The 25,029-nt window shown below is 48.1% G+C and overlaps 1 protein-coding gene across 1 annotated transcript in view; it reads right to left on the minus strand.

Moving 5' to 3' along the window:
• LOC121047015 (sodium-dependent low-affinity dicarboxylate transporter 1-like) overlaps positions 1-24,142 on the minus strand; it is a 73,526-nt gene extending 49,384 nt beyond the window's left edge. Inside the window, exons 1-4 of the mRNA XM_040501820.1 lie at positions 24,014-24,142; positions 23,650-23,938; positions 22,528-22,564; positions 2,417-2,536 (exon numbers count right to left, since the gene is read on the minus strand). Coding sequence (XP_040357754.1) covers positions 2,417-2,536; positions 22,528-22,564; positions 23,650-23,938; positions 24,014-24,142 — 575 coding nt within the window. The remainder of the gene's footprint in view (positions 1-2,416; positions 2,537-22,527; positions 22,565-23,649; positions 23,939-24,013) is intronic.
• Positions 24,143-25,029: the final 887 nt, after the last annotated feature.

Here is a 25,029-nt window from a genome sequence, read left to right on the forward strand (position 1 = left end):
TAATCAATTCTTGTTAAGTAATTGACTTTTGAATAAGTAAGTTTAGACGTATTTTCAGTCAGAAAGTTGCTCAGCACTTCTCGAAAACCATTAAATCGGCCAGAATTAGAAATATATGTCTCCTGCAACTTTTTTTTGGCGCGCCGAAAAAAAAAAGAGCTTGGCGTATTTTTAGGTTTCGGTTTTCTATCGGAAAGCATCTTTGCACCAGCTGTCCTGCTCCCCGTAGTCAAAGCGCGCAACTACCCTGTCCTGCCATGTTTTCCTCGCATTACGGAGCTGAACCCAAGAACCAAAGCTTAATATTGCATTGAAATTCGTACAGCAGTATTTTATTTCGCCGAGGTAGTATAAATTGCGCGCCTTTGACGCGGGGAGGAGGACCCCCGGCGCAGGCTTAAAAACGCGTTTAAATGGAGTTTGAACGGTGCGCGTACATTAGAGTTTTGCAAAGTTTGCTGATTGAAGGGTATATTTTTTTTATTTGTTTCGCGGAAAGCTCCGCGTAGGGGTCAGAGATAAAGGCTTGGTGCCTGACAGGGCCTCTGCCCCCCCCCCTCCCCCCCCCCCCCCCCGTACAGTTCAGGAGTGCAGTAGAAAAGCACAGTGGAAAATACATCAAAGGAACAAAATGCGCCATTTGCCAAATCGACCTGTTAGTGGTAAATAGACCGAAGCATTTGTGCAACATTCTAAAAATATATAAACAAAATTAGAGTTTCATATACCATGAAAAATAAAATAAAAAAATAAAGACACTGATCATCGAAAACGACCAGGGACAAAACATGGTTCCGTTAATGTGATGTATTGTATACAAGTATACAGTACATCACATTAAAATTCGCCACCACAAGTGGTATTAATAAAATTGAATAAAAGTTTTTTCTCTCACACTTAAACAACAAGAAACAAGGAATGGAAATATGCACAAAAAGCTAAGACATATTTATAACACTCATGAAGTTCACGTCACTAACAAAGATGAAAAAGCAATTTGACTTGCCACAAGCATCCTTCTACAAGCACATTTAAAGCTATTAAAAGTTTGATGGAAATCTACGGACATATCTTTTCTATTCAGAGCTTTATTTATCTGGAAATTTAGGCTTTGTCGGCCGTATTCAGTTCTTATTGCCGGTATCTTCCTTATTGGGTTTCGAATATTGTACATGCTCAGATTGTATGTTGGCGTAGTGTGGAGCTTGTCTCTGTGTATCAATTGAAATAATTTGAAATAAAATACTTGATCTGCTTTTAGCATATTATATTTATTAAAAAGTGGTTGCGTGCTTAAATTTCTTCTGTCCCCTTTGTCCCCGTTTCATACATACGCAAGATTTTTTTCTTGAAGATAATTAGTTTGTTGTAATTAGTTTCTGTCGTAGTTCCCCACACTAAGATGCCATAGCTCATTTTGGAGTAGAATAGAGAATAGTATAATGTTTGTTTAAGCCAGGTCGGTAGTAAACTGTACACTTTGTATATGCTACCAGTAACTCGGGACAGTTCAGCCTTGAGCTAATTAACATGAGTTGACCAAGAGAGGTCCTCAGTAAACCACACCCCCAAAAAGTTTTGCTCTGTAGCTTGCTCCAGCGACGTACCTTAACATGTTGTGTTGATAGTGCTGTGATCGCGTTTGTTTAGCGGCTTAAAAATAACATATTTTGTTTTACTGGTATTTAGACCTAACGATTTGTTTCTAACCATTTTGAGAGTTTTAAAAGATAATCATTGGCTAATTGTTTTACGATCTGTTTTGTCTCACCAGCAAAAAAATACATTTCTGTCGTCTGCGTACATTATCAACTGAGGGGAGCCAGGTATTTCCGTTATATCGTTTGTATAGACAAGGAATAGCAGAGGCCTTGGGGAACGCCATGTTTTATTTTCATTTTGCTGGATGACCCATTATTTCAGCATACATATTGGTAGCGTTCATTTAGATAGCTTTTAATTAATTTTAGCGCTATTCCTCGTATATAATATATATTAAGTTTTTAAGTAAAATATCGTGTTGCACAATGGCACAGTTGCGACGCTGCCCTTAACGTTTGTGTTTCAGACCATACCTTTACGTTGAATAATTAAAAAGTTAATTACTCGAAAGTAATGAATAGCCTAATTATTCTAAACATTAGCAATCCTTTACTCGTTTTGGAGAGGGTGAAAGTAGGCGAGGTTTTCTTAGCCTAGTTGTCGCCCCTGTCTCCTTCGACAGGGGAGTGAGCAGGGGAGGAAAGCAAGGGAGGGGGGGGGTTGTTCTTAAAGGTTGACCCTTTAGCCAAGACGATATCAAGCTTTTTTCTGTGCCAGGCGCGCTTCGTGCGAAAATCACATGCATGTTTCTTGCAGGAAGGATACTTGGGCCGGCGTTGCGTGCCCTGCGCAGCGACGTTCCGACTCGTCTCACCGGTTAATGTATTCGACCACCTCGATGTTGGCCTGGTGTCCTGTAACAAAGGACATTCCCCCGAGCGTTGCGGAGTAACCGATGCTGAGCAGGAAGGTCTTGCGGAGCTGCTTGCTTTTCCTGTTTGTCAGTCGTCAGCGGAACGGGAGAAATACGAATGAGAGCGGCATAACCAAAAGCCATTGCTTGCCTCATCATGATTACCGTTTCACTTTGAATGATGCTATAACTGAGAGCACCGTGTTTGAAGCTCGTTTTGTAAAAGGCTTATTTGGTGCGGCGCCTTAGACGTGTCTTTCTCCGTTTAACCGTATCTTCTCGCACAGGAATATATCTATCTAAAGTTTGTGCCCCGATACATGGACGGAGCTTTCATTCCGGTAGACGGAAATTTTGAAAAGTATGCCCAGATTGTACGAACCCAGCCTCGCCACCTTTCAGATATCAGGTCGGATCAATTGGTATTTAAGGGCAACCTTCATAGTTAGCCTTTTTAATGCGAACGCATTAACTGTCCCATGGAGCGGAGCCGGCCGCGTCTGTAACCGCGAAAAACGTGCGAGGAATCCCCAGCGAAACGGCTCCCAGATAGCCATTGGCCGCGACGCGTATATAGTTCCAAGGAACGGCACCCCATAGAGAAGCCCTCTTCCTGGCGCTGCGGCCTGGACGCCGGTAAAAGGGAGAGGGTGGAGCGCGCTCGGCCGCCGCTCTCGTGTCAGGCGTTGCCGGAGGGGGGTGGGAAATGGCTGGGGGAGGGGGCGGGGGTGGCTGCGGCCGCTTCTACTTCCCTCGGCGCCGAGGAGCATGCCGGGGCCTGAGGCATCCATACCGCCGGCGGCCGCAACCTGGGCAGTAGCGTAACGTGGCCGTCCACGCCAGTACGCGGCAGGCGAACTAAGGGAGCGGAAGAATGACATACATGCTTTCGCACACACAACTCATAAGAAGTGCTTAGGTGTCCTCGGATTTTATTTTTTTTATTATTTACTGTCGTTTCTTTTTTGGTTTCAACGCTTCCTTAACGCAATAAAGAAAGTCAAATTCGAAGTGCAGTACTGATTTCGGTGTGTAATATTATTTAAAAGGCACTGTCGTACTATTACACAGCAGATATAGTCGGTGATCACAAACAAAATGTATTCATTCGTTCATTGATTCATTCATTGCTTTATTTCCAATTTTGTTTCCAATTAATACACAAAAAAGTGAAAGCCGTTTACAACTCCCTGTAACACCGAATTGGAGCGCAGCTCTTGAGGAGGAGGAGAGTAGGGTACTGGGGGGGTGGAGTGACCTGGGGGGGGGGCACGTGACCTTGGGAGTCACGTGACGATGCCGATGATGTCATCAGTGACGTCACTGATGACGTCACCAGTGACGATGACGATGCGGACTCCGATGATGTCATCAGCGATGATGACGATGACGCTGCGGATGTCGGTGACGTCATCAATGACGTCACTGATGACGTCACCGGCATCCGCATCGTCATCGTCATCATCACGGATGCGGATGACGTCACCTGCATCCGCATCGTCATCAGTGATGATGACGATGACGATGCGGATGCCGGTGAGGTCATGAGTGATGATGACGATGACGATGCGGATGCCGGTGACGTCATCAGTGATGATGACGTCATCGAGGAGGTCACGTGACCTCGGGGGGGGGGGGTGTCACGGGACTTCGGGGGGGGGGGGGGTCACGTGACCTCGGGGTCACGTGACTTTGGGGGTCACGTGACACCCCCCCCCGAGGTCACGTGACCTCTGGGGGTCACGTGACCTTGGGGTGACCTTGGTTTCGCCGACGCCGACGCCGCTCAAGCCGGGAACGGGCCCCTAAGAGCTGCGCTCTAAAAACTGTTTGGACCCATAGCCGTTAAGGCTAGTCCGGGGTCCAATCGTAATATAGGCTAAAAAGGCGGCAGCATACAGTAGACTCATGCAATGCGCAATGCCGCGACGGGAACGTCGCGCGCATTTCACGCCTCGGAAAAACAACGCAGAGAAGCTTATGCCAGGACATCAGAGTTCCCACATTGCTCGAAACCTGTGAAGCGACAATCTGTGAGTGTACAGTCTTATTGGAATATGCCGGTGGCGTGCTGCGCACCGGAGTGTCGACTTCGTAAACGGTCGGGGCCAGGCACTCAGGTGAGACATTTCTTCAAAGTCCCTTTGGATGAAAAACGACTCTCCCTATGGTCGAGAAACTTTCCTTGGCGAGACCTATCGCACAAGGACGTCCTCTGTGATTTGCACTTGAGAGAACAGGACATCCTGAAGTACTTCAAGCACGAGATTCGTGGAGAAGTCGTCCTAACGCCACGGGGTAAGTGGAGCCTGAAACCCGACGCCATCCCAAGCATACTTGCGTCGTTCCCGGACCATTTGCCGCCTTTTGATACGAAGCCTCAGAGTAGGCGGTCAGGCGAGACGCCTCTGTGTGAATAACTCTTCGGGAGGCGCTCAGCCAATGTTGCCTGGGGGCGCCGCCCTGTCTGGTAAAGATCCCTTAGAAGGCTGTCCCAAAGCTACTCAGAATCTCTATCAACCGGAGAAGGACCGAGAGAGCATCGAGCTGCCGTGACTGAATGACAGCTATACGTGCCGCTCGCGCACTGCTCTCTTCAAAAATGCCACCGAAAGAGCTCCAGGTAGGCAGAGAATCGGGCGTGCTGAACCACGGCCGGACTGGAAGCGCGCGCTCTCTTTCTGTTCTTACGGCCTTTGCAGTTGGGACAATCGCCACCTCCCGCCGCAATTCGCGGGGGGCGCTGTCACCTCACCCTGGAGCCTATACAGGAACTCTAACCCCTGGTAAAGCCCCTCAAGCCTGGAAAAAGTGGCGCCATTCATTGTTGTAGAAATGTTCGAGGTACGTGCCGCGCGCCACTTCTGGGAAGAACATGGCGTCTGAAATCTAGCTCAGTGCTGCGCTGTGCCGCCATGATCTTCCCAACGGCTGCACGTTACACGTGTCTCGTGCATCAACACACCTTGCGCTAGGTTTGAAACATGAAGGGGCTTTAACCCTTAGCCGTTTGCACAGAGCGCGTCTGACAGTGTATCTCGGCGCTGTCGCAACTTGCGGCCGAGATGTTTATAGCTTTTGGCACCTGATCCTTACGTTTAGACCCTCAGCCACTATCTAATGCGCTTCTGATGATCCCAAAACAGTGAATATTTGACGAACATCTGCGAGAGATTCGGGAGTAAAAAGGAGTAAGTAGAGACAGCGAATGCGATTGCGGAAAAACTATACTCGTCTTTACCTCCAGGACTTCTGTTGCAACTCAAGAACAGGAGGAGACGGACCCCTTCTACGTGGAGGATCCTTAAATGATAAATAATTCGTACTCACTCGTGAAATGTAAGCAGGCTCAACCTATCTATTGCCGTGGTCTGCATCATCATTTCATAGGCCGCACATGCAGTCGGTCAGCTTCTCCAGACAAGGGTGTAGCAGTCTGCACAATTTTCGCAAGTGCATAATACAGCCTAAAGTGCTTCTTCGGGGGATTGCGCACATATCCAGCTGATTTTTCGTTCCTGTCCGTGACCGTCTTCGCATGGTTAATCAGAAGTATTCTGATGAACTTGTTGCAAATTAAACCAGCCAAGCGCTTTGAGTGACTGTTGTCAATGCCCGATGGGCAACTTAGGACTGGCGCGTCTTCGAGATAGGGTGCAATGAGTTGCACTTTATCTAGTTGCAGAACTTCTTGCACATTTGTACGCGGGAGGTGCTTAACAACCTTTAAAAAAAACAAAAAAAACAACAATGTTGTCCAGAAGTGCGAGGAAGCTTTAGTTTGGATAATGAAGTCCGCTTTTATCCTGGCCTTGCAATAAGACGAACTGAGGATCAACTCGTAGTCAACAGCATAACATAGGCGTCACACCCAAACTCACTAATGAGTTTCACCAGATAGCCACCGACGTACACCAGACCAAAGTTGCCAAAACAACAACCTACGAAGCTCGAACACCAGCGCAAAGCAGCTCGAAGGGACTCTCCGAGTGGGGTGAAGTGGGGTGAGGTGGTTGCGCCGCTGGTGGCAACCAAGTGAACTACATTCGTAGAAAAAATGACATTGACTCCCGGGCGATTGCAAAGGCCGTAAGAAGAGAAAGAGAGCGCGCGCTTTCGGTCCGGCCGTGACTGAACTTAGCTCGTCCTTCAAATCAGCGTGCCCAACATAATAACGGCGACAGAACGAAAGCAATGCTCCAACGCAATCGAAGCGTTAGGATACTTACGCTCGTATTGGTGTGCTGCGATCACGGCCAGCAATGGAATTGCCTTGGTAAGACGGCACATCTACTATTACAGCGTGTACAAACTTGCCCTGATTGTAGCCACAGGATTTTGGCGCCAACGAATTTGGGTTGTTCGAAACGCTTCGCGCTGTCAGCACAGCTAAGGCGGCGGCGTTTTGAAATAATACAAAGCGTATGCCATCATGGTCCTACCGCTTATCAAGCTCAAGTTGTATCTTTACTGGCGAAAGGGCGAAAACCAACCGTAAACCATGCTGGCCGCCGAGGATTCGGGTTGGGACTCGCAAACAGTTGCAGCGGTTGGCAGCCGCGGAGCAGTAGCAGACGAAAATGCGCCGATTAATGCGCCAGCAGCGCTACCTCGCCGCAAAAGAATCGGACACGGTTTCGGACTCCCTCCAATGTACGGCGTCCATGGAAAGTTCCACAACTGAGTTGATATAATAACGGTGGGAAACACTTCATCCACAAGACAGCAGGCAAGAAAGAAATCCCGAATACCTGCACCACAGCACCAGGCAGCAACCCAAAATTCTAACGAGCCGCCGGTGTGGATACAACTCATACAGCAGCAACAGCAGCAAGCACAGCAAATGAAAGAAAAACAGCAGATGCAGCAGCAAATACAAATGCAACAACAACAAACGCAACAGTTCCTCCAACAGTTGACTCAAATGGTCACACAACAAGTCGCTCAGATGTTCTCTCCCATACTTAGCCAATATGGACCCAGCATGCACCAGCCGCAACCAGCAGCAGCTCGGCGCACCCACCGCCTGAGCGTCCTTTCGACCTCGTGCAGTGGAACTGCCGCTCGCTACGTCAGAGCGCTACGGAGCTCGTCGAGCTCTTCCGCTTAACCGGAAGGCCGGCAGATGCTTCTGCTGCAGGAGACACGGGAAACGAGTCCGGGTATCTCGGGCTTCAACGGATACATCCAACCAACGATTGAGCAGGGACTAAGAGGCGGATCAAGTGACACATCTCAGACCATTAAAGCACAAGCTGCGGTGTTTGTGCGCAAGGGCCTCCCACAGGCACAAATAGACACGACGGCCTACTGTAACCCGTTCCAGGAGGTGGTGGCGGTCCGCTGCACGCTTGGACGTCACCGGGTCATCTGAACTTCCTACTACGCGAGACCTGAGTCAAGCTGTTCCAGGCGCGGCCACGCCGGCCGAGCCGGCTTCCAATGGCTGATGGACCTCCGGCAGCACTACTCCGTGACCGCCTGCTCGTGGCGGGCGATTTTAGCGCGCACTACCCGGACTGGAGGTACTCGATGGCTAAAGCCAGGGGCGCGCAGCTAAAGGAGGCAGCAGAGTTGGCGCACCTCACTCTGGCCAACGACCTCGACTACCCAACGCGCCACGGACTGCACGAGGGACAGCGAGACACCACCAAGGACCTGACCTGGGCGGACTCCCGACTGGTGACCGACTGGCGGTGCGGACCGGACCCTATGGGGTCCGACCGCTATCCCATCTGGCTGGAGCTCTCAGCCGGCGGCAAAGCAGGGCGCAGACGCTTAACTCAGGTTATCGACTGGGACGCCTTCCGGAAGGCGGTGGCCACGTGCGAAGAGGCGGTTCTTGTAACCACAAAATTACTGAGGGCAGCGCAAGCGGCCACACGAAATCTGGAGGTGGGAGACCAAGACCCAGTTTCCGACAAACATCTAATCAACCTGTGGGAGGCACGCAAGCGGCCCCACAAGATATATCTTAACAACGGCAAGCGGTTCAAGGACCTAGTGCGTTTGCGCAACAAGACGGCATAGGCACATAGATATGCCAAACGCCTGGTTCGCTCGAGGTGGCTTGAAAACTGCGCGACGTTTGACGAACGAACTGGCACCCGCAAGCTATGGCGCGTCCACAGAGCCTTGACCGGCAAAACCAAGGCTCCCAACACTGCTCGCAACATCCAGCTAGCCACCGACCAAACTGCGGAGCAGTTTGAAAAAGCACCCCCAAGACCTTTTTCCCACAACCTGCTAACGATCCGGACCTGTGCCTCTACGAACTGCGACCGCTGAGCAACACAGAACTAGACGCTCCGTTCACGATTGAAGAATTGACACTGACCTTGGACTCTGTCAACGAGCGCAGCGTCCCCGGCAATGATGGAATCACGTGGCGCGTGCTGTGCAATCTGGACGAGCCGGAGAAACGAAAGCTCCTGAAATATCGTGACGACGTTTGGGCGTCAGGAGTACTACCGGCCGACTGGAAACATTCAGTGGTGTACCCTATTCCGAAACCAGAAAAAAGTCCGGATCAAATACAGAACCTCCGACCAATCTCACTTACGTCTACGCTATGCAAGCTAGACGAGCGGATGGTCCTTATGCGACTCACTTATGTCTTGGAAGAAGCCAGGGACGACCCTCACTACGACGCTGCGCAGACTGGTTTTCGCCCCGGACTGTGCACCCACGACAGCCTACACCTCCTCCGAAACTTTGTGGGTAAGAGGCGCCGAGGAACCAACAAGGTACCCGGAGTTCTGGTGGCAGTGGATCTCCGTAAACCTTTTGACACCGTTGAGCATTCGGCAGTGATCGAAGCACTCGAAGAGAGCGGCGCAGGCAACCGCATAATCAATTTCGGGAAAAGTTTCCTCAAGAATCGTGCCTCTGAGATCAGCTCGGGCGCCCAGCAACCTCGCATATTCCGGAATTTTCGTGAAGTACCTCAAGGGACCATCCTTTCACCGACCCTTTTCAACTTGGTCATAACCAAAATAGCAAGAGTGTTACGCGCCGTCCCACACCTTCAGCACACAACTTATGCGGACGACATCACCCTTTGGGCGGACCCCCATAACACAAAGCCCGACACTAAAGGAACAGTCGTCACCATGCAGACGTCTCTAGATGCCATTGACCAGTGCCTGCAAACTACGGGCATGCAACCTTCTCCAGAGTAGATAGCCTTCCTCATCGTCGGCGGTCTTGAGCACAACAGAGCTCAAATACACCTGACCCTGGCCGGCCAGCCCATTCAGCGCTCCCCCGAACGTTGGATTCGCATATTGGGAGTTCCACTGCACGAACAAGGAGGAGCGCAAGAGTGGATCAAGCAACTCAAACCCAAGTGGCGACAACAGCTCCAACTCATTAAGAGAATGCGCAACCGCCTCGGTGGCGCGGGCACGCGCACCATCTGCTTGCTTACTCAAGCAGTCCTGACCTCAAAAGCCTGCTATGGAGCCGCATGTTTCCTCCTGACCAAGGCACAGCACAAGCAGCTGGAAATATTGCATCGTGAACGCCTGCGTGCAATCGCGGGTCTCCCAAGACTCACTAAGACGGAAGAGTTGTATCGGTACTCGAACCTTCCGACTCTACAAGCCATCATTGAGGTCCGCGTTGTCGGCCATCAGCGGCGCCGGACATCGACAAGAGCCGGTAAACGACTTCTGGAACTACAGGGTTGGCGGCCTCCCGTATGAGAGGCCCCGCCGCCGAAGAGCATACCACCATGGGAGGACATTATGGTCAGAAACTCCAAGCCGCTCACTCGCAAACAACACCGCGAAGAACATTCGGAAGAAAGAGCTGCACTCGCTGCGCGGGCAGACCTCATGGAGCACGCGGTCTTCACAGACGCCGCGTGGTGCCAAGAGACGAAGCGGGCCACACTCGCCTACGCTACCGGCCAGGACCAATACGCTCAGACACTTCAATACGACAGCGAACCTAGCACGAGCCGCCTCGAACTTGATGCAATACACCTGGCACTATCACGAATAAGAGAGACATTCGACCCAGTGGAAGTACCTACCTGTGTAACCATCTTCACGGATTGTAGGGAAGCCCTTGCCCACCTGGGGAAAACTCCACGCGAAGGGACGCTCTGCCAACGAATCAAGAGTCTGTGCTCGTATTTGAAAAACACCAAAGGTATTGAGGTGAGAGTGGACTGGGTCCCGGGACACGCGGGTGGCACCGGTAACGAGGCCGCACACGCGTAGGCGAGCGAGCACAAGGAAGACCGCTCCAACCGAGAGATCTTTGTCCCCTTCGCGCCACCGGCCCCAGCCCCCCCAGAGAAGAAATCTACGGCCCGACAAGAGGATCAACGTCGGCTGCGAGACCAAGCACCCTACAATCCGGCACCGTTACCCAAGGGTTTACCAAGAGCGGCTCAAGGGTTAATACACAAGGCCCGCACCGGAGCTGCTCTCGCCGAAGACATACTCGCTCGATGGCGTTACTACAAACCACGGAGGGCCCGCCCACCCGACCAAGCGCCCTCGGAAGGGTCCGAGCCCACTGCACTTGTCGTCTGCACTACGTGCGCCGCCGGCGAAAGCCCGACGATCCGACACCTCCTCTGGGATTGTGCAGGCTTGCGAGACAAAAGAGCCGAAACCCTGGGCCGGTTTGCTCATGTTGCGGCTGCGGACGCGGCCGCGGCCAGGAGGGATTTTTACGTCACGTGACCAGCTCCATGGGGACAAGGAAGTACCTAGCGTCCCTGCCTAATGGCGGAGAGATCCGCATCGCTTCAAGCACAAAAGCCTAATTTCGCTCGCAGAAACTGATTGGAGGGACTTTCAACTGGAATCTAATTGACCGCCCCTTTATACTGTAGGAGCGGCAGGTAAAGTTACGGCCAGGGAGGGCAAATAGGAGCCAAAATAAAGAAAAAACCACACGAGATAAAAGCGGTAGCAGTATTTTTATATACCTCCGCCGGCGCCGCGCCTCGCGCCTTCTGTTGTGGTCGAGAGGTTAAAGCGTCAGTACTTGTCGTCAAGGCGTGAAAGTTCCAGGTTTAAATCGCGATAGGGACTTCTTTTTTGTTTTTGTATTTTGCGCGTGTCTTACTTTTGAACTGTGATCCTTTTTTGGAAATCATCCACTTGCACTACTGCGCCTTATACGCTTTTACTGTTAGTACCACCTGTTCAATCGAAATACCGGGAAGGAGAAAAAAAAGATCAACGCAAGTTAACGCGCTAATGCAATCATTTCGTAATGTTCATTAAAAGGAAACCAAGCAAACAGCATCAGTATGGCTTTCACACAAGCGGAGCCGAAACAAGCATCCTTTCCCCAGCGTTTACAATTTTATCTGTTTTCAAATAACGCTCTTGCTACGATTCCTTTCAATAACAAGAGACGCCTATTTAGGACTAATAAAAACTGCAGTTGTAGCAATTTAAAAAAAAAAATAAAACAAGCAAAAAAAAAAAAAAAAGACTAGCAGCTGTGGATACATTGATTGAGCGAAATCCTACAGGCAAGGCAGCAGGTCAAACGTCTGAGAAAGTAGTACAACTGAACTAAAAAGATCATACTTTTACTTGCATGGAATGAGATAAAAAGTATATTTATACTCTTTACATTTTGTTGTGGCAACCGTTTTGTAATATTAACACATTACTTGTTGAATTTTAGTTAGACTAGCAGACGATCACGACCAAATGCAAAAATGAATCAGGCATCGGCCATCGCAAACCCTCTCTCTAATGCAAACACCTAAAATGACTTTGATCAAGAAAGGAAATTAATTATAATTAATTCCATTTGTTGATCCAAAGTCAGTTTCAACAAGTAATGTGTTAATATTACAAACCGATTGCCACAACAAAATGTAAAGAGTATAAATATACTTTTTATCTCATTCCATGCAAGTAAAAGTATGATCTCTTTTAGTTCAGTTTTACTACTTTCTCAGACGTTTGACCTGCTGCCTTGCCTGTAGGATTTCGCTCAATCAATGTATCCACAGCTGCTAGTCTTTTTTTTTTTGCTTGTTTTTTTTTTAGTTGCTACAACTGCAGTTTTTATTAGTCCTAAATAGGCGTCTCTGGTTATTGAAAGGAATCGTAGCAAGAGCGTTATTTGAAAACAGATAAAATTGTAAACGCTGGGGAAAGGATGGTTGTTTCGGCTCCGCTTGTGTGAAAGCCATACTGATTCTGTTAGCTTGGTTTCCTTTTAATGAACATTACGAAATGATTGCATTAGCGCGTTAACTTGCGTTATAAAGGGGCGGTCAATTAGATTCCAGTTGAAAGTCCCTCCAATCAGTTTCTGCGAGCGAAATTAGGCTTTTGTGCTTGAAGCGATGCGGATCTCTCCGTCATTAGGCAGGGACGCTAGGTACTTCCTTGTCCCCATGGAGCTGGTCACGTGACGTAAAAATCCCTCTTGGCCGCGGCCGCGTCCGCCGCCGCAAGATGAGCAAACCGGCCCTGGGGCCTCACATTGTCACTTTAGAGGCCTGGATCACACCGGTTAACGAGGCACTGGCCAGGGAGACGCTACTCTCGCTATGGGAGTCCGCGCGCTCGACAGGAGTTCACCGCCGAATGTAAACCTTTCCTATCTATGTTCCCCTTCCCCCAAGGAAGCTATGGCGCCACCCGTTTGAAAATAAAGTTAGTCATCCTCATTCCTACGCACTGGTTGCGGTTAGGGAGATAGCTATTAAAAAGCTCCGACGTTTTCCCCCGAAAACCACACTGATGGAGTTTATAAAGCAAGATTATATGATTTAATGTGTCAAATGTTTTTTTTATTATTTTTTTTATATCTAAATATACAGCAACGGCAATCTTACTTTCATGTAGAGCTCTGTTGAGATGTTGAGTTAGGACAAAAACAGGTGGGGACGTGGATCTATTTAGTCTAAATTCGTGCTGATTGTGGCAAAATATTGAGTATTTAGTTATGAAGTCCTTTATACGTTTGTATATTATTTTTTTAGGAACTGTGTTAATTGTACTTAAACTGAAATTGGTCTATAGCTGGACGGTGCCGAAGAATCTTCATCTTTAAAAATAGGTACTACTTTAGCTATATTCAGCTCATTAGGATATACTCCACTCTCTGACGTGTGATTAAACAGATGCAAAAGATGAATACCGAAACTATCAATATTATCTTTTAATAGTTTAATATGAATTGTATCTAGTCCTGCGTCTTGACCTGTTCTAAGATTCCCAACTACTGATATTATTTCATTAACTTTAATTTCTTGCATTACAAAGCTATTTGTAATGGGCAACTGAGCTGCTAGTAGAGGCCCTATATTAGTAAAATGATCATTCAATGTGTCTACCGTGTTCTGTTAGATTAAATCAGGTAATACAGGTTTATTTGCACGAAGGCCACCAACATCATGGACTATGTCCCAAATTATTTTATTGTTTCCATCCGCTTCCCTAATTTTGGTTGAGTAATATTCTTTCTTTTTCTTAACATAGAAACTGATATGTTCCTGAAATGTTTGAATTGGTTTAAATAGTAATAATTATTTTTGTGTTGTGTCCATTTATAATACCATTTATCTTTTTCCTTTAGTACCACTAAAACTGGGCTGGTCATCTAAGGACAGACCGGTACATTGTATTTATTAGACGTCGTTCTTAAAGCACTCAACGTTATCGCGCTTTTGAGACTAGTAAGGAAGTTGTAGTATTCTATGTGAACGTTTTAATTATAAGAGGAGTGTATATCAAGTCGTTCTAATACCCTGCGAAGCTGCGCATAATCTATTTTAGTGCGCTGTTTAGGACGACAACAGTTTCTTTCATGAATGACCTTTTTTTTGTAAAACAAAAAAAATCGTTAAGTAATCAGCTATCAAGCTTGGGTAAACACCAGTATGGACATCCGTATCAGTATTGCAAAGAGCATGATAAATTAATGTACTGGAGATGCTAGTAATGCGAGTAGGTTCAGTAATGAAGTTGCGCAAGTTGAAAGATCCTAAAAGCAGCGTACAGCTGTTATGCGTATCACTAGCCAGATCAAAATTAAAGTCACCAACAACTACAAGTTGATCATTCTGTCCATTAGACAATGCCGTAAGTACTGCCTCGAATTTTAAAAGAAATGAGTTTACTAACGATCTTGGAGGTCGATACACTACACCAACTATTACGCCACAATCAAGCTTTATAAAAAGTGCTTCCACGACCACTCGATTAGGACTCCCAGGAGGATCGAGTGGCCGTGGAGCTTCAATGACATCATCACTAATAGTGGCAGGCGATAAAACCTGAAAAACAATATTTCTTTTTTACAAAAAACGCGACGCCTCCACCTCCCGTATGGGCATCACGTGGAAGAGATGATAAATTGTAGCCATTCATAACAATGGTTTCATTGTTTTTTAACCAAGATTCACTTACTGCGATTACATGAAAACCAGGCACATGCTGGGAAACATGCCCAACTAAAGAGTTAAAGATTTTTCGTAAACTACGTACGTTGCAGTGGAAAATCAAAAGCCTATCTTCGTTCTGTATGAATTATTCAACATGCTGAAAAGTGAAAGACATGACAAACGTAGTCACACAATTTTTTGCGTCAGGTTCAGAACAGTTACACCACCCTGATCAAATCCCCTTTACACGTGATGTGCAAGAAAGGCGAGCTATCAGTCTTCCGCATAAGGATCTTGCCCTGTGACACTCAAACATATTTCCAGTTTTTCTCTCGCGGCAGTTTGATACTTTAGACCCATGTTCCGGATAAAAAAAACAGGACGCGGGATGGCCAAAAAAACCTGCTTTTCGTGCAAGGCTCGTCAAATTATGAGGCGCTGGAGAAATGCAGCCTTCTGCGTTAAGTCCTTATTTCGAACTCTTTTTGTTCGCCTTCCGCCCATTGAAAAGCATGCGGCCAGGGCCTTAGAACGCACCTGGTATCGCTGCGCCGCAGCGTTCTTCCGCATCAAAAAGTTCGTCTGCTTTCCTCGCCGTCACCATGGCAACGAACGCCGAATGAATAGAAGCACGCACGGTACCGCCGCGTGAAGCCAGCAACAGCTGACGCCATTTTACGAACGCCGTCTGCTAGCCACATCCGAACGCGGTGTGTCAGATCAACCGCCTCCGCCGGTGCGCCGCTAGCAAAGACGACGAAGCTGAGACACGCCGACGGCGAATGGGCGAGCAACCGCACCGCGGGACGACTGCAACGGCGGCATTTATTGGGATCAAAGGCGCGAAATAAGCAAGAACAATTTTTATTTGAATCATAACACCCGATATCCAAGTTGGGGACCACATACCTTTGCTGGGTCTTTCCTGTGAACTTTTTACAGAGACAGGGGGTGCCGCATTCAAAACACAGCTCCGTTTGCAAAATATGGGGGCCCTGAAGAGGACCGTTGAGACCGCTACCAGAACCTATAACTGACGTAACGAGCACTTGACGAGCGGTTGGCGCATAAGTCGTCTTTACGCATGCAGGCGGGTGACGGGCTCAGCGCAGCGGATCCCCCGAAGTCACCGGGGCCGTCAGAATCCTCGCCCTGTCTGCGTCGGGGCTCTAGATTTTGGCGGCCGCGGCGACGAACGACTGGAATCTATCAGTGTTTCCGCGCCTTCTCTCTCCTCCAAAACATGAACTTTGCAAGGTGACCAGTGAAATGGTGGCTCTCGCGCCGTCCACGTGGAAGAGAGTTTTTGACGTGGGCCCAGGTGCCCTCCACCGTATTGGTGTGCGCACCAGTGTTCGGGTCGACAAAGTGCAGCTTGTGGTTAACGGTGAGGTGCGTGAAGCGAGCGTCATCTGCAAGCTTGCGATAGCCAGCCCAACAATCTGTGATTATTCTTGTTCCAGGGCGGACCCACTTGGCTATTAGCCCTTGCAGGGTTTTAGCGTCACGGGTCTCCACGGGAACAAAAAAGCAGCACCCGCTGCAACGCGCCACACCACCGAAAACCCACTGGCCAGGCCTTAAATACCTGCGATGGTACTTGTGCCGACCGATCATACTCTCGTCTAGTTCTACAGTCACGCCTTCGCCACCAATCATGTCTGAATTCTTACAGACGGCATTTACCACAACCTCCCGACAAAGGCTCGCCCAATCAGTTATTGTCTTACTTGCGATATCAGCCTCCCGCTGAATGACGGCGCACGGTAGGTTCTGGCATCATGAGTTGGAGAAACGTGAGGTGCGTGCGATCCTTCGAAAAAGGAACCGCTCCGTACCGAGACCTCGCCCCGGCACTGAACTTTGACCGGCTTCCTCTTGGGCACCTCACGAGTCATCCACACACCGCACCCCCCCCCCCCCCCCCCCCCCCCGTGTAGCCATCCGCAGATCTAGCGCGGACTTGCAGCTTGTCATCGCAGCTTCGCACTCTGGACACGCACGAAAACCCAGGAGCAGGCCAACGCGCTGAAGCAAATTAATTGCTTCAAGAGGGTCTTTCATGGCGCCAAGAAGACGGCACAAGTTGAACGCCATGGCACTGCGATGCTCGCCTCTTGAAGAATAAAGCGCCGAAGGGGAACTGCGCGCTTCTTTTCATTTATTATATTTATTTCATCCGCCATTTTATAGCACGTGACACAATTCTAACAAACTCATTGGTTGGTCTGTCGGACCACACCATCGCGTGACATAAAAAAAAAAAAAGAAAAAAAAGAAACGCCAAACGTATGTCCACGGACGGCATCGTCACAGAGAAGGGAGCAGTCGAACCCAACAACAAAATGAAGTAACAAAGTGAATAAAAATAAAAATAAAAAAATAAGAAGGGAGTCGTTGGAGTTTCGGACGGCGTCTTCTTTGATGAGAAGAGCTGCTCTGTCCAGAGCGGCCAGAGCAGCCGTGCTGCTCTGGCTGCTCGGAATGTTCCTTTTTTATTCTTTTTCTTACTCTACTGGGTGCCACGACCCTTATTTGAAGCTGATTTGTTAAAATAATAGCAAACAACGCGTTGGAACGAAGGAGGTAGAGAGTCTTGGCGTCAGAATTTGACGTGGTAGAAAAGAAAAGAAAATAACGAATGCACAATACATACCGTATGCCAAGACCGTTATACTCCGCACTTGGCGAGGCCTTCTGACGCAGCCGACGACCGTTAGGCTATTTATTTTGTTTCTTTAGATTTTTTATCGTGACGACTACTCCACTGTGCCTCGGAGTCTCTAGCGGAGATCCGGCAGTTTTTAATTATTATTATTAATGTCGTTTGAAGGGTACTCTTTCTATGCTGCTTCGTTCCTGACGCCATAAAAATATGGGGCGGGATTACTTTGCACCACGTATAAAAAAATAAAAAAAATGCATAAAGACGACTTATGCGCCAACCGCTCGTCAAGTGCTCGTTACGTCAGTTATAGGTTCTGGTAGCGGTCTCAACGGTCCTTTTCAGGGCCCCCATATTTTGCAAACGGAGCTGTGTTTTGAATGCGGCACCCCCTGTCTCTGTAAAAAGTTCACAGAAGAGACCCAGCAAAGGTATGTGGTCCCCAACTTGGATATCGGGTGTTATGATTCAAATAAAAATTGTTCTTGCTTATTTCGCGCCTTTGATCCCAATAAATGCCGCCGTTGCAGTCGTCCCGCGGTGCGGTTGCTCGCCCATTCGCCGTCGGCGTGTCTCAGCTTCGTCGTCTTTGCTAGCGGCGCACCGGCGGAGGCGGTTGATCTGACACACCGCGTTCGGATGTGGCTAGCAGACGGCGTTCGTAAAATGGCGTCAGCTGTTGCTGGCTTCACGCGGCGGTACCGTGCGTGCTTCTACTCATTCGGCGTTCGTTGCCATGGTGACGGCGAGGAAAGCAGACGAACTTTTTGATGCGGAAGAACGCTGCGGCGTAGCGATACCAGGTGCGTTCTAAGGCCCTTCCCGGATGCTTTTCAATGGGCGGAAGGCGAACAAAAAGAGTTCGAAATAAGGACTTAACGCAGAAGGCTGCATTTCTCCAGCGCCTCATAATTTGACGAGCCTTGCACGAAAAGCATGTTTTTAGACCGGAGTTTGGAGATAGTTTTTTTTACAACAACATGGGTCTAAAGTATCAATGTGCCGCAAAGGGCATCGAGGCGCGCGTGCAGCGCATGAGGGGCGCTTGGAGCCCGCTGTTTGAACGGCTTCGCCGATGACGTAGCGCCCGTTTGTGCCTACATCCCTACGCCAAGCTAAAATGCTTTGCAGATTGTCCCTAGGCGTCCCGTTGACGCCCCAAATCCCTCCAAAGTTTGTGAAAAAAAAGTGATTAGAAACCTCGTTTGTCGAAGTTGTCGCTGACGTCAAAGTGACGTTTCCGAACTTTACGAGAGCCGTGATTTGAGCTCGAAATCTTCGTTCGGATTGAGCCGAAGTTAAACTTTGTTAACATGGCGGTGCCGTACGCTGCGGCCGAGCTTATCTTCCGCCACCGTCGGCGTCGCTACCGTCGGCGTCGCTACCTTTCAACTCCCCGACGTCGAATTTCGGCGACAATACCGGCTATCAAAGCCGTTGTGCGTTGACTCTGCGACGAGCTTCGTCCGGCGCCCGGACTTTGAGGCGGCGGACAATCGCGTCTACCATGACCGTGGAACAACAAGTTCTCTCAGCGCTCTGGTTCTTCGGAACCGGTAGTTTTCAAGGCATGGTGGCGACTGACGAGAACCTGTCAGTCTCCCACATGACTGTGAGCCGGGCTGTCAGAGTGTTTGCGGCTGCCATCGTTTTTTTCTTTTTTTGTAATATAATGTAGCTGGTATACAATTTAGAATGTTGCAAAACAAACAAGAACCGGGGTAATTCTTGGGTAGGGTCGAGTCTCCCGGCAGCTGGCAGAATTATTTCCCCGAAATTCTACTGGCAGTCGTCACTCGTTGGCGGCCAAATCAGTTCATCGAACGACGTGTCATCGACAGATCGTTTCATCGGCACGCGTTGTAATCACATGAAGGAACTTTTCTTCAGTTAGAGGTATATATTCATTAAACATTTTCACACCTTTGTACATGTAAGTGGGGTGTCTCATAACTAACACCCTAATAAGTGTAGCAATACACGTTTTAAAAAAAATGTAAACCTCACACCCTTAACATGTGATTTTTTAAACACGTTTCTTAAAACGTGTGATAATCCACTACACATTCATAAAGGTGTAAAACTACAATACCCCTAACTGCGTTTTTTTTGTTTATGCGCACATTTGAAAACCTCTGTTATAAAGTGTTGTTTATGCTGTATGGTAAATTGTATAACGCAGCCTTATATTATGTGGACGCGTTTGTGTTCATGTGTTTTGCCGTATGTATTACTATTATATTTATTATGTATGCTATTTCTCCTGCTTGGGCCCATGTGGGGCCTGCAGTATATGTAAATAAAAATAAAAAGGTGTAATTACCACAGTACACTTCTTTTTTGGGGTGTACGCAGTGGCCCGGGACCCAATAAAATGACTGAACAAATGAATTACACAAACGAGTCGCCGAACCAGCACGTCGCTACTTGGTCAGTGTCGAGGCAATTTCGGCCGAACACCGGCTCCAATATTGGCCGGATGTACGGTTTTGCGCCTCGTCCCGATATCCGGCAGGTATGGGCGTACTGATGCAAATAAACGATTTATGTCTAATAGCACTGGCACCACTGATCTTTCAGTAGGCTGGATCGCGGATAGAGGCCTGTATTGCTGGGGACGAGCAGCACTGCCGGCAGTCATCGCTTGACACGTGCTAATGCATGCTATAGGAAATAGGAGAAACGGGAAAACTGAATTTTATTACGTTAGTAGGTTGTTTTCGACCATGAAACTTCTATATTGTTTTCCGCAAATAACAGTTAATATTGTGGGCAAGAATATTAAACGCGTTAGAATACCCATCATTTTTAGATAGATGTTGGGTGGTTGAGGGTCTAGGGCGACATTGTTGGGCGTTAACTGTGATTTGTTTAATGAGACAAGGGTTACCGAGAGTTATTGTGGAGTCATACGGTGATCTCAGAGTCATCAGAGCTCAGCAGACGATAAGCTAGAATACCTTTACTGGAACATTTGCATCGTTTTAACCGCTTGTGTATAGTACTTCCGGTGAAAGCTTTCTGTTTGAACTGCTCTGAGGGTTTCCGTGACAAACTTAAACTCGGAGCGTGCCGTTCCGTCGCTGAACGTGTCATTTATTTAGCAACCGAAGCAAGCGACGTCGGTAAACTCGGCGGTGCTCCGGCCAAATCTTTTTTAATCAATGTTTGAACGTTTGACGAATGTCTGTTTGATCTCCAAGCACCCCAAATAAGGATCGCAGCACGTCATAAAATACTCGCCCTCGAGCACCGCGTACAACCTTTCTACTTTTGCGTGTTTCTCCCTTAGACTTGCGTGTACTGGCTGTTGTCAAGCAATGGCCGCCGGTGATGCCAGGGACCGGCTCCCGATCCGCGATCCAGACTTTCACTGTGAGAGTTCTAAAGCATTGCACCCGCGGAGTGCTGCACGGAAAACCGGCCCCGAACGAACTTGCCGAATGCACCGAGTGCAGACTGATGCTGTCGCCATAGATGTTGTAGGAATGTACCGACCTCAAACCGAAACTAACGCCTTTTTGTTCGACGTGGTGGGTGGGAATGCGAGAGTACCCAGTCGCTGCCATCGTTTATCTATAAACGTTGGTTGCTGCAACGTGGAACTTACATTTGCGATGACTTCCAATTAAGTAGCTCGGCGTCAGAGATATCTACAGACGGTGTAAGTTTCCGCAACCAGCTGACTACAAAACAGCATACACTGGAGAAAATTGATGGCACTGTGCGCGCAAGAGCTCGCTTCGTTTTAAGCATGGTATTATGAGTGAACTACTCAAAGGATACGGCTTAAATCTAGTTTGTTGGAATATCTAGAAATACGTTTCGTAAGACTTTTTATTTCCCTGGTGTGGGCGCTCAGAACGAGAACTTTCTCAAACAAAATACGACGGGGCAAGATAGGTGCCGTTCAAAAATGACTTTGCTCAAGCCTCGGGCAACGTCTCCATGTTTAGCCTTCCCGGACGCTGAGTGAATGAATCACAGGTTTCTGCTGTGGGAGCTTTGTCGACAAATGTTCCACTTTTCACCCGCACACTGATGATCTCGCGGCCTCTGTGTTTGTCCTGAGCCTTTCAGTACACACTGGTAGGTTTTAGCGTCTGTACGGCAACATAGCGACTCCAATTTTGCAAATAAAGCACGGGTCGGCGATTCCTCCCTTCGTGAAATATCAGACGCTTACAATTTAAGCTCGCGTTTGAGTTTGTGGTTCGCGGGACGCGATTTTGAGCAGAAAATCTACTTTTTGTTTCGGTTCTGCTGTGCGAATGCCTCATCCACTCATCGTAGCAGACGAACTCGCGTCGTGTGCTCTCGCGCCTCGTCTGAGCGAGGCATGACAGTATCGAATTTCGGCCCAACGGCGCTACAGAGCCCAAAGACAACGCACAGCGAGTGGCGTGAACACTCGCCCCCCCACGCTAAGTTGTGCTCTCGTGCACCACCTAGGGATCGCGGGGGATTTTTCGTCAAAAGTTGCGAAGTTGACCGCGCGCCGGGAGGAGGAAACTTTGCGGCGTTCTTTTGGTCACTCCCCCCGCTGCGTCAGAAAGCAAAGACTGTTTTGTTCCACGAGTTTAGCGACCCTGGAGTAGCCGAGAACTTCTTTTTTATTTTCTTTTACTTCCGTTAGGTTTTGGCGAAAGCCCACATCATCCTTCTTGACTTGCTCAACATCCGCGTTCAGGAATGTGATAGATTCTCGTATACCAACGAGCTCGGCATAGATTTCAGTGTTCAAACTTGACACATTCGCGACGTCTTTCTTATGCCTGTCGCAAATGCATCTAGCTTAACTACTAGGTCACTTAGGACTGACGATTTTCTTTATGCTATTAAGTGGCTTCTCTCCCATAGCCTTGTAAGAGCAGTGTAGGTACAACTGGAGCAACGGCAGGAGTTCCTTGATTGGTGGTTCTTGATAACATCGTTGCAACCTCCACGCTGCGTTCTTTCCATCAAAGCTAGTGATATGGTGCAATTTTATGAGAATAGTGAATTTATGGTTCCCGATGGCAGACTTACACTGTTTCAGTGTGCAGCACTTCCTCGAGGTCGATATCTTGAAACGAGAAAGTTAGAAAACATCCACTGCAATAGTCCGCGTCTTTGCTTCAAATATGCAACTCACTTGGAACTCTGATATCGTTACGTTATTCTGTCTATTCAAAATTCCGGGTGAGGTATGAGAACACTAGGCAATAAACTGTACAGGGTGAGGCTCAGACATCAGTTCTGGCGAAGTCTTGGAATATCAAGCACATTTCACGCAGCCAAACCATCATTGAACAAACCGTATATGTACGGAATATCTAATTCTAGTTCGAACATATTTCGAACCTGCACAAACACAATATCGAATTTTGTTTGTGCAGGTGAGTTACAAATACCTTACGAAAATTTGTTATATAATTTTTTAATCCCTGGAAACAAATACTTGGTTCCAATTGGAGACTTGATGAGCGTCATCGAAAACTATACTAACTCAGCCGATTTTATAAAAAAAGAAAAAAAATTATTGAAGCAAGTGGGGAGCGCAATACCGCGCTAACGTTCCACTCGTACAGCGGATACAGGGCCAGCGGTGCCAAAACGTGGATGCTACGATTGTCATTCGCGTTTTCCACTGCTAGCATTGTGCCTGTTGCACAAGTGCGGGAGTTTTACGCGTTCCCACGCTTTCCACGTGCATCAAGTATCTCTAAAATCGACTGATTTTGTAGTTTTCGATGACACTCATTGCACTACTCTGAAATCTTGTTTCATTATTTAAAAAGCAATTACCGCATTTTAGTTAATTATTTGACTTATTATGAGAATTAACCTTCTATATTATGTCCCCCTGGCCATAAAACTCACCTGCACAGACAACATTAGTGAAGCTTTCACAGATTCTAAAAAATGAATTTGTTCGTTTTAAAATTGAGCGAACTTCTTGAAACGGGAATGCGTGAGTAAAAAAGCTCAACGTGAGAAATCGACCCCTTGCAAAGAACTGTGCAGTCTATGAAATTCCGACGTCATGTTGATCTACATACGTAGGGCACACTTTGGAGTGTGTTAATGAGGGCTAATGAGCGGTTGTTAGGTTTCCCAGCGTTGACACAATATCAATAGAGACTAACAGGGTGACGAAGAAGCGCTTACTGTCGCTTTGACTCCCTTTGCGGCGAAGCATCTCGTTGACGCGCTTGGTCAGCTTGCTCTGGGAAATCTCGAAGATGAGCGTGTCCACAATGGTCATCGTGATGCTGGTGACGGCGACGTTGCTGATGAACATGGACAAGAAGAAGACGATCAGCATAAACCACAGCATAAGCCACTTGACTCGGGGTCCCACGAACAAGATGAGGTTGTACGAGATGCGCCGGTTCAGGCCACAGTTCTGGGCGATCAGCGCGACCGTGAGACCCGCGATGCAATTGGCGATCGGCTCCTGTGGCGGACGAAGGACGGGGAAGCTACAGGTATACCTTCTTTTTTTTTCCTTCCTAGTGCGAGTTCTTCTTACATTAAAATAGAATCGTGCGAGTGTCTTCGTGTCAGTTAGGTTGAGCATGGGGCCCGCAATGAGTGGAAAAAAGGAAGTGATCTGGTACGGCACAGGCTCGAAGACCCACAACATTAACATCGTTGCCATGATGTACAGGCATTTGACGGGCTGCAGAATGCAAGGATTGGTCAAGTTGTGCCGCTGTTCACTCTTAATTGCCGTAGAATGTTGCGTTCATATTTTTGCTGCTTTGTTTGAAGGATTAAAGCGTGCACAAACCTTGGAGCCGAAAACGAAGACCATGGGCAAGAGGAAGAACGGTGCGATGTAGCCAATGGCTAACTTCATGAATCTGTATGCGCTCTGACTTCGTGCGCCATAGAAATCTCCGTCCTGACGCGACAGTTCGGTCCCTACTGTGTCCGGTGGTCTCATTGTCCTGGAAGCATTAAATGGCACGCGGGATTTTAGGTACTTCCCGTGTTACAACTTAGCCCGAGACTGGGGTATGAAATAGAAATTTCAGCGTAGAGGGGGCAGAAACAGGGAAGAAGAGACGTTTAAATGAAGCCAAAAGGTTTATTCAGTTCCACCTCCTTATATACACCACCACAAGGTCTTTTTGCTGGGACACAATACATTAGGACACACAAAGGAACAACCAGAACAGGACAAAGTCGCTGGAAGGTCAATGGAAGAGAGGAGGCGGGGCAGGGTATACAGATGAGTTCATCTAAAGGCATTTAGATCTACACACGAAGGAGAACAAAAGGAAGGAAAAACACGTGAGAAAGACTACGGCCGTGATCCCGTATTTTCATGGAATTCATGGAATTTATGGACTTGAAGGCGTGTGCTAAGCAGTTTAATGTGGAAAGAGTTTTTAGTTCTGATTTCTGGTTTGGTGGACTAACTCCTTTTGAAACAGGAGTGCAAGAGGGAAGAAAAGCTCACCGTGAGAAATCGACCCCTTGCAATGAAATTACGATAACATGCGGATTTGCATATATAGGGCATGCTTCAAGGTGCGTTAA

The sequence above is a fragment of the Ixodes scapularis genome, unplaced genomic scaffold, assembly GCF_016920785.2.
Source record: "Ixodes scapularis isolate PalLabHiFi unplaced genomic scaffold, ASM1692078v2 PGA_scaffold1__304_contigs__length_218370807, whole genome shotgun sequence".
In the NCBI taxonomy this organism is placed as follows: domain Eukaryota; kingdom Metazoa; phylum Arthropoda; class Arachnida; order Ixodida; family Ixodidae; genus Ixodes; species Ixodes scapularis.